The 9,722-nt window shown below is 43.8% G+C and overlaps 1 protein-coding gene across 1 annotated transcript; it reads left to right on the top strand.

The window, feature by feature from the left end:
• Window positions 1-393: 393 nt before the first annotated feature.
• On the top strand, window positions 394-9,230 carry LOC125519515. Its single transcript, XM_048684302.1, has 3 exons — window positions 394-842; window positions 1,043-1,121; window positions 9,088-9,230. The coding sequence occupies exons 1-3, from the start codon at window positions 429-431 to the stop codon at window positions 9,228-9,230; spliced, it is 636 nt and encodes a 211-aa protein (XP_048540259.1). The 5' UTR covers window positions 394-428.
• Window positions 9,231-9,722: the final 492 nt, after the last annotated feature.

Below are 9,722 nucleotides of genomic sequence, written 5' to 3'. Positions count from 1 at the left end.
ATACCAAAGATATACAAGAATTAAATAATATTACCTCTGTTTCAGAATATAAGAATGTTACCATTAAATACTGTCACAACTATTCTTATATTTAGCAACATCGATAATAGTATTTAATAGTAGTATATCATTGTTCCTAAATATAAGAATATTACTATTAAATACCAGTATACCAAATATATATATAATACTATACCAAAGATATACCAAAATATAAGAATATTTAATAGAAATATACCAAAGATATGCTACTATTAAATGCTGGTATTAAATAAATTAATATGTAGTTCAACACGCGGTCCCCACCATGGCCCGTGCCTTCCGTTTCGGTTCATAAAGGGCAACACATGCTTCTCCTCCTCCCTCACATTCTTCTCATCCCACTCTGCTCGACCCACTCTGCGTGTGTGCTCGACCGATCCACCGTGATGTCTGGCTCCGGCGACAACGCCATACCCACAGCCAACCACGAGGAGCAGAGCCTGGCGGTGCCCGCCCCGCCCCCTACGGCCTCCGTCGCCAAGGGGAAAGGGAAGGTGCTTGCGCAACAGGTGCATGCGTCGGTGGTTCGCAAGCGCAAGTCCGGGAGAGACCCACAGAAAAGCCCGCCCCCAGCGGCCACCAGAGAGGAGCTGGAATCTCGGCAGTCCCGGGAAGGCCCCTTGAAGGTTCTTGTGCTCCCGGCGCCAGGGGCCCCACGTACTCGCGCCGTCTCCGGAAACAAGATGATGAGACGCGCTCGCGCCCACACCCTGCATGCAATTGCTGTCTCCGACGACAAGATGGTGAGCCGCGCTCGCGCCCCCACCCTTCATGCAAACCCTGTCTTCGATGACAAGATGGTGAGCCGCACTCGCTTCCCCCTCTCCTACTAGTGATTTGAAGTTAACCGGTGCCTAATGATTCGAAGTTATTGACAATCTTTGATCTAGTCATTTGAATTAGTACTAGTGCTTACTGAATTACCTGATGTGTATGTGCAAGAACTACGTGGTGATTATATGTCCTTGGACTTTCTAATCGCTGGGTTCTCTTGTGGCAGATGGATGGGAAAAATGAGATGGCGCTGGTCCAGGGGGTGCCGCCCATGCGGGGGAGCACCGCGGCTTCAAGCTCAGTTGGTAAGTACTCCATACTGGTTTTTCTGTGAGTATCACGCCTATTTTTTTTTCATCATTAGTATAATGATAGTGGACTGAAGCTGGTCAGCTCTTTCCATGCTGGATTTTTGGCATCGTTAGTATACTGATATTGGACTGAAGCTGCTTAGCTCTTTCCATGCTAGATTTTGGCATCATTAGTATATTGATATTGGATGAAGCATGTTAGCTCTGTCCATGCTCGGGTTTTTTTCATCATTAGTATAGTGATATATTGGACTGAAGCTGCACATGTTTTGTTTCCATTAACGTTGGTCTAGCGGTGCTACACGTCAGTAGGCCGATCATGGCCGCCATACATGCTTGATTTTAATCAAGTTCCACCCAGTTGGTTTTGTCACTAGACGCGTATACAAATGCGAGCACCGGCACTATGTTGCAGCATGGAAGACATATGAACTGTAATAAGAAACATGCAATGGCTAGAAACATCTCATTACGATTTTTTTTTGGCACGTTATAGGTGTCAATGAAATTAGTCAGCTTGCCAGCCGTCGGATCTGACACGTGGAGCATTGGATCACACCACATGGCAGCAGAGAGAGTGGAATCCGTCTTCCTCCCTAGCCTCCACAAAACCTGTGTATCCCCCACCCCTCCCCATCGTTGCAACAGACTATTATGTCAGCCCCATGCAGCACCTCATGTCCATGCTCTGGCGCATACCTGATGTCGCCTGGTATCCTGCAAGCACTATTACAGCGCGTCGGCGAGGAACAGTGTCATACAACCGAGGTAGTTGATGCGACCACAACCCTCACCCCTTTGTCGCATTGGCTTGTGGCACTAGTAATCGGCTAAAACACCCCCCGTGAGAACCTGCAGTTGCACCACTGCGAACTATGCAGCGTAGGAAATGTTGCAACAACCCCGTGGGTGTGTGCATGGTGGAAATAGAGCGAATGGATATGGTGAAGAGAGAGGAATACAAGTGAGGGGCATCTGGCGCTAGAGCGAGCTGACTCATTTCCTCCTGAAACCAGTCTGTTGGATATAATTCCATTTTCTTTTTAGAAACCTCATAAAACCGTTGCAAGATGCGAGCATGTCTATACAAAATATAGTAGATATAGAACGCATACTCATTAACTGCAACAAATTAGTGAAAAAACACAATGTATATATGCCTAAACCGATGGATCATTGCCATGCATCTTCCAACTCTTCCTTGGTTAGGCCCACCCGCGAACCGGTCAATTCTGTCCAGATCATTGTCTTATCAACCACCAACTTGGTTCTTCCTCTCGTCTCCTCTCCCCACCCTTCACAACATACACCCATGTTTCTCAGCAATAGACCCACTTGGAGGCCACAATGGTGGCCATGGTAGGCTAGTGAAAAGCACAATGGTGGGCGGTCTTACAACACTAAACACAACATTGCAACACGTGATAACCCCATTTTTATAGCACCGGTGCACCATTTTGTGGCAAAGAAAAAAATGCTAATGACCTGCCATGTTGCATCGATGCCTTGGCCTTGCAGCATTGCCAACCACCTTGTAGCAATGAAAAGTTCACTGACCACTAGCTTTGCAACATCACATGACCGGCTTCTAGCACTGAACGCCCGGGCTAGCAGCACTGCGATGAGCGATGGTCAGCCTTGCAACAGTATTGGTTGACATTGCACACCTCATCTCCATTTTTATGTACATACACATGAGTGAACTTGGAACATCAGTAACGTATGAACAATAGCAATATTGACGAGGATGAAATTTGATTCCCCAAGAATCAACATTACTGAATAAGCGAGCAACTGCACATCCACCCCATGAGCCATACTTTTTGAGCCCTGCCACAACCGATTATACTAGATTAAAATGTACATGATCACAATAGATTAAATGGCAGGGAGGGCGGACTGCATGTGTTGAATCAGGCTAGTCGCGTGGTCACAGGTGCCTTGTCTGACTAGCCAACAAGATAGAAGGAGGCCGGCTGGGTTCTCATTCGTGAAGCTAAGCATAAATCCAACTCCAGACACGCTCGGGGGCTACTGAAGGTGCAATACACTATTGGTGTCCTCTAAGTGGGAAGCCCGGTAGCAAACCTATCTCAAGGCCCAAGAGGCAAGTGGAGGATCTACGCATGCATGACACCGAATAAGGTCCAGGAGAGCATCTGGGCGTGCAAGCAAACATGGCGATGGTATGAGAACTGGTGGATTCCTTGTAATCCCTAGCCCTCGTCACCTATATAAGGCAGGCCTAGGGGTTATCATTCACATATACTCTCGTAGACTATACTCTCAGTAGCCTTATACTTCATCTCCGTTGAAAACCCCTCGCACAAGGTGCTTCACCATGAATAAAAATCAGATACAGGATGTAGGGTATTACCTCTCACTCAGGGCTCGAACCTGGATAAAACCGTTGTGCCAACTCCCTTCTATTACATACGGCGCGTTCACCACCCTATTATGGGTACTAACAGCTTGCATACCATCGCTTTAAGTTCCGACACATTTTCTCTGGGAGTTGAAAGCAACTCATGGTGTAAGTATGTGTTACTTGAAGCACTGATTTTACTAGCACCTCCTTTCCCGCCTTCGGGATACCTTGTCCTTCCTATCCAACCACTTCGCCATTTGAGTTTTCTCTAACATATTTAAAATTTGCTTCCTTTGACCTACTCACCAAGGTTGGGATCCCCAAATAATGCTCGCTCAATGCCTTGGGATTAGTGCAAAAATATTTAAAACAACTTTTTCCTCCTATTTGCTTCCCTTTCCACGGAAAGATGATGCTTTTTGAAGATTTGCCATTTGTCCTAAGGCCAACTCGTAGTCAAACAGGATCTATTTTTAGGTCACAAAGTTGATATTTGATGCTTGAAGAAATAATACACTATCATCTGCAAACATAAGATGGGCTACATGGGGGCCAGTGCTCCCAAAATGTACACATTGATCTCCTTATCTTTGAGAATTCATGAGCAATGCAAAAAATAAACAAATAGGGGGATTGTGGGTCTCCTTGTCAGATCCCTCTTGATAGTGTAAAACTAATAGAGCAACCTCCATTCAATTTGACAGAAATCCTGGTCGGGGTAACAGATGTCATAGTTATCAAGATCTGGCTATTTGAGAAACCAAGTGCCCTCATCATCAGATTGTGGAAAATCCAAAACACCCTCTTGTATTTTAATAGCTAACATTGGATTTTTCTATTAGTTGACCTGATTGCATGCAAACACACTCATACGTGACCAATACATTGTCTGTGATAAGCCTACCAGGAATAATATACTTTGTTCCTCCGAGATCATTATGGACAGGAGAACCTTCAAACTATTCGCTAGGCCTTTGAAGCAATATGACTGAGTGTATTCTATAAGCTGATTGATACAATTTGACGAAGTATCTCCAGTGAGTTAATTTTTAGGATTGGGACTAGAACCGTATCACTGAAGTTTGCCGATGCACCGACTCCTTTATAAAAATCCCCTACTACTATGCGTACATCATTTTTTTAGCAACGACTAATGAAATTGGTAAACATAGTCGAGAGGTTGTCTGGCCCAGCGCTTTTTTCAGTCCAGTTTAGAATGGTGCATTCTCAATTTCTTCATCCATCACATCCGCGTTCACCCTCTCCCCCATATCATTAATCACACATGGTTTTATGTCAGCTAAGATGTGGTCAGCTTCAGCAGAGCCTTCTAAAGAAAACAACTAAGCACAGAAATCAGCCGACATCTTCCCCATCTCTTTGTCAATAGTACAACTTGTTCCATCCGCGCTGATGTTTTGCTCGTCTTCCTCAAGCTATTTCAGTCGAGCATGTTGCATATACATTATTTCTTCCCAGGCATGAACCAAATGAAGCTACGCTTCAATCTAACGGATCTCCACAAAGGATCTGGATCCTAACGCTCTCTCATTTCCATCGAAGCTGACCTTGTGCCTAGTGATGTCAGAACATACGAAACAAAACACTGAGCCACTCCAATGTTGCATATCATTGGTGATATTGTTAAGCTTCCCGTACAACACACTCTGGCCGAATTTTTATCAAATGCACACACCCAAGCATCCATGGAGCATCCGCCTCTCCTCAAATGTTAACGCTCTCTTCTTCCTTGTGGTAATGACCAGTTTGTCTAGCGCTCTAATAATGAGTGAAGCATGGTCTGGTCCTCCATGTGAACATGTTCAATCCGTGGTGAATCAACTGGGCAGGCTTTAACAGGCTTGAGCCTACCCTCAGCGATCCAAAAGAAAATTTTGGTAGTTAATAGTGCATGCTTCTAGTAGTATTCTAGCAAATTTTAACCTTGTTTGCACAAAAGAGCTGGGAGTTAGTGACTTTTTTTCACATCATTAACTTTGAGCCCCCCCTTGATTTTATTACAAGGTTCGCCACTATGTTCAATGGATGTATCCTAGAACGAATGCATGAAATCATCATTGCATGGACCCCTGTCCGGATGTACCTAAATGTTCTCATCATCATCCCTTTTGTTGTCCCGTCTGTATACGTAGCTACTAAAACAGAGGTTTGAAAAGCTGTTATTGGCTACGTTCTCCCTAATGTGCTCCATTTGTGTGAAACTCCTAAAGTAATCTCCTAGTTGTTGTGATTGAAAGAATACTTTGTTTTGGTATCACTGTCATAGATAAATTTATTATCAGGATCTAGTCTCTCGAAACCTCCCTTAGCTACACAAATTTGCTTCAATCTCTCCTCCTATCCAGTAGCTTTAGCTGATAATCCTTGTGATGCCTTTGCTGATCATCACCACCCTTCCTCGTCTAATGAACAAAAGTGCCTCGTCTGCGTTGCGTGGAGGTAGATGGGTCTTCTTTGCCCAGTCGCCTTGCACCCTTTCCCGTATAAATTTTTTTATGTCCTCCATCCTTTCATGCTCCTTCCTCAGCTCCCACATCCTTTTTAGTTGCAAATCATCCCTTAGTTCACTTTCATGTCACCGATCTTGCTTGCATTGGTCCTTCCTGTGTGTATAATCATTGTAGCACCTATGCCTAAATGGGAGGTCGGGCAACGCTGCATACTCCCTGCGAACATAGATGCACTTTCTTGACCTAGTGCTCCCAAGCTCCCACTTTCTTGACCTAGGAGCTATGATCGAGTGATGCCTTGAAGCATTCACCCAACTAGGGTGAGGAATCAACATGTGGTTCAAATCTTGCATCAGCATGTGCTAGTCTATCGCAGTCAATCCACAAGTGATGTATATTCTCAAATTGAAAATCAAGATAGTCCCCTCATCTTTCGCTGAAGAGTGGAGGAAGAAGCCTCGGACCAGTTAAACGAATATGAAAATTCTAGCTCTAACTATGAGATGGTCCCCCCCCCATAAATCCATCCTTCTCGAGAGCGTTCCCAAAAGTAGATAATGGTTTATAGGGGAAGATCCTTAATTATCACCCATTACTCCATGATACAAAACATTATCTTTGAAAAACTAGTTTTATCATCATAATCCTTCAAAACCATCATACTAAAACCAAATTTCCACAGTCCATTATATAGAGCATGCTTTTAGACTCCGTTTTGTCGAATCTCAAGATGGAGATACTATTGCCAATGTGACTTATCTGGGCTTCCTAGTAGAGTCCCCATGCCTATTGCATAGCCTTAACAAACACGTTGATGTTTATTTGCGGAAGCGAGCACACCTTTCCAACAGCTGGCCACTTAGTAGGCCTAGGTCGGTCTAGAATCCTGATCTCAAACATGAGGCATATTAGTTCCTTTTTGTCAAGTTCAAGGCTCCTTGTTTGGTTGAGAGATGTGCTGCCTCCTGGAAGCATTTTCGTCTGTCCGGGACTTTGAAGATTCTCGGCTTATCCATCGTTTGTCGCACGCTTCAGGGAGATTCTCAAATTGTCAACTTACAGATCCATGCCACGCCATGATCTCCCATCATCGACCCGTAGATGAATAAAACCCTAACAGTAGTACTAGCTGTCGGTCCCCTATAGTCGACCTTAGCATTTCCTTTCATGGTGGGCCCACCACCAGCTATTCCTCTCGGTCCTTCCCTTGGTACTTTTTCTGCGGTGGAGCCTTTGTGCTTCATTTGGCTTTCTACAATGGTGGATGTATCCAGCTCATAAGTCTCCTCTATCTATAGGAAGCTAGTTTACAAGTTTCATTCGAAAGAAGTCTTCTCGCATGTAAAGACATCACTAAGAGTGTGATACATATAGGTGCATACTTTGCGGATGATGGAAATTTCAGCAGATATGAACAGCTCCAGGCGAGCACACAAACAAATCATCGACCAGAAATGATTCATTTCCAAAGAAACAAAGTCGCAAAAAGAGAGACACGACATTATGTTCTTTATGGAAAACACATCTATATTTAAATGTTGCTTTGCTCTTTGATTATTAATAGGAATCTTTTTACTAATATACTAAGTGTAAATATTTATAGATATGGAAGGCATTTTGTTTAGTAGGTTTTACTGAATCATACTCCCTCCGTTCCTAAATATGTAAGTCTTTTTAGAGATTCCAATGCGGACTACGTACAGAGTAAAATGAGTGAATCTACACTCTAAAATATGTGTATATAGATCCGTAAATAGTCTTTCTTGAAATCTCTAAAAAGACTTATATTTAGGAATGGAGGGGCCATCGGTTTATGGTATGTTGAAATTAGAAGAAGTTCATGCGCCTTCAAGGCATGTCACGGTTTGTTATTCCACCTCAAACAGGGACATACTACATGGTTATTCTCCCTGCATATGGCCCCTCTCCGCATGCTCTTCCTCTCTCTCTCTCTCTCTTTCTCTCTCCATTGTATATTCCATAATTGCTGACACGACTCCATACTGCCTAATTGGTGAAGCTCCAGGAACACCTAGCAGTGATGGGTTCAACACGCGTAAGTAGTCTATACTTAGTGGAGAACTAACAAACCACTTAGATGAATGCGTCCGCCAGTGGTGGTCAAATCAGATAAGAAATTCGGGCCATGACCAGTCCAAATCCGACACCTGCCAATAATGTGTAGTCTCCACTACTCGAACCTTCTTCTCCTCAATATATTGCACCGCCTGATGTTTGGAGAAGCCATAGAGTTGGGGATCGGAATAGAGGAAACAATGGTGGGGAGTGTCTTTAAGAATAGGAACCGAGAATCCGGACGGTGAAGGCCTCGACCCTACTGCACCATCGGCCCATGAGCACTGACCCGTATATATTGTGCAAGGACCGAGGCAGAAGTGAACACAATCATCACCTGGGTGGCATAGGGAGTTGGACCTGGGTGTTCCTCCTCTCAAGCAAACTCAATGAACTCTTGGAGGCAGCACCGATGCGAGATTCTGTAGAGATGACAACATTTTGAGGAGGTGGAGGGCCAGATCAATGTTTCTTCCTCAAATGGTTTATTTTCGGGGAAGAGGGGGAAGGGTATGACATGATGAGCGATTAACAAGGGAAGTGTGTGTGTCTGTGGAGGATAAATCATCAAGACAAGTCTGCTAATAGCTAGAGAAGGGACAAATGATAGCAGGAATGAATAATGATCTTACCCTGTGGGGCTACTAGTTTTAAGTTGTGAACTAAATGACAGGGTAATGATTTAGTCACTATCGTGCTGTGACTTGGGATTGTAAGTGGTGGGTTGTATATGACTAACAAGTAGCATGCTTAGCCTCAATATTGTCCTCTATCACTGGTAACAATGTATCATTGATGGACCACATATTGGGCCCATCACCACTACCTTTTAAAAAAAATAGATTTTTAGTTGTCGTCAGATTCACGACAATCCCGCCATCCATTACTACTAAGTAGCACTACTGATGGGTTCTGTGACCCACCACTATTGATCAATAACTAGAGGATAACTCTAGCATAGTGCTCATCCGTTTCTTTGAGATTTTATTAGTGTTTTCTTGTTCACGAAGACATATCAACTGACCCTAACAAGTGTTCTCTTTAGGTGTGGTTGAGAGTGCAAACGCGGGGAGCTTGAAAGCAGGGAAAATGGCACCTAGAGTGGTCCAGGTCTCCATGATGAACAACCACAACTTTGATTTGAATGAGCTGCCGGCTGAACATGAGAAGCCCGAGGAGCAGGAGTAGCCGCGTGTGGCACAACATGAGCTTTGATATTCACAACGGCTGGAGGCTGATCAAATCTGCATCTATGAGAAAAAATGACTCTTCGCCAAAAGCATAGCCCTGTCGGAAATTATCAAAACTATCCCTTTCCTGAGGATAATGGGAAGGCTTGTTTGGAACTTTTAAATTTCTCGCTTCCTACTTTTTTGCAATTGACTAACATTATTGCTAAACTTGAGGGAGGGAGTCGGTATACTGCATCATGATCACCCTATCCACTTGAAATGGCCTTTCTATTCATTTCCCATGATGGTTTTGGTATCTAGATTGTTTCAACAAGAATATATTCATATGGTAAAGCTTTGTGAAACTTTAGCGATGGAGCTAGGTCTCAGGTCGTGTGAAAAGACAGTAAGTCAAGAAGTGTGTTAGCTCATGAGATAATATATTTTTGAAGTTGGTCATCATGTGTGTTGACACAATGGGTAGTATGAGAGAAGTTTGGCATGCATG

Source organism: Triticum urartu, chromosome 7, assembly GCF_003073215.2.
Source record: "Triticum urartu cultivar G1812 chromosome 7, Tu2.1, whole genome shotgun sequence".
Taxonomy (NCBI): Eukaryota; Viridiplantae; Streptophyta; class Magnoliopsida; order Poales; family Poaceae; genus Triticum; species Triticum urartu.
The sequence above is the reverse complement of the archived record's forward strand: the minus strand, read 5'-3'. Positions and strand labels throughout refer to the sequence as shown.

Bases quoted from the DNA above. Each gene is read 5' to 3' on its own strand.
- LOC125519515 (XM_048684302.1), top strand. From the start codon at position 429: ATGTCTGGCTCCGGCGACAACGCCATACCCACAGCCAACCACGAGGAG. The intron at 843-1,042 runs GTGAGCCGCACT...CTCTTGTGGCAG, and splicing joins CTGTCTTCGATGACAAGATG to ATGGATGGGAAAAATGAGAT. The intron at 1,122-9,087 runs GTAAGTACTCCA...TGTTCTCTTTAG, and splicing joins CGCGGCTTCAAGCTCAGTTG to GTGTGGTTGAGAGTGCAAAC.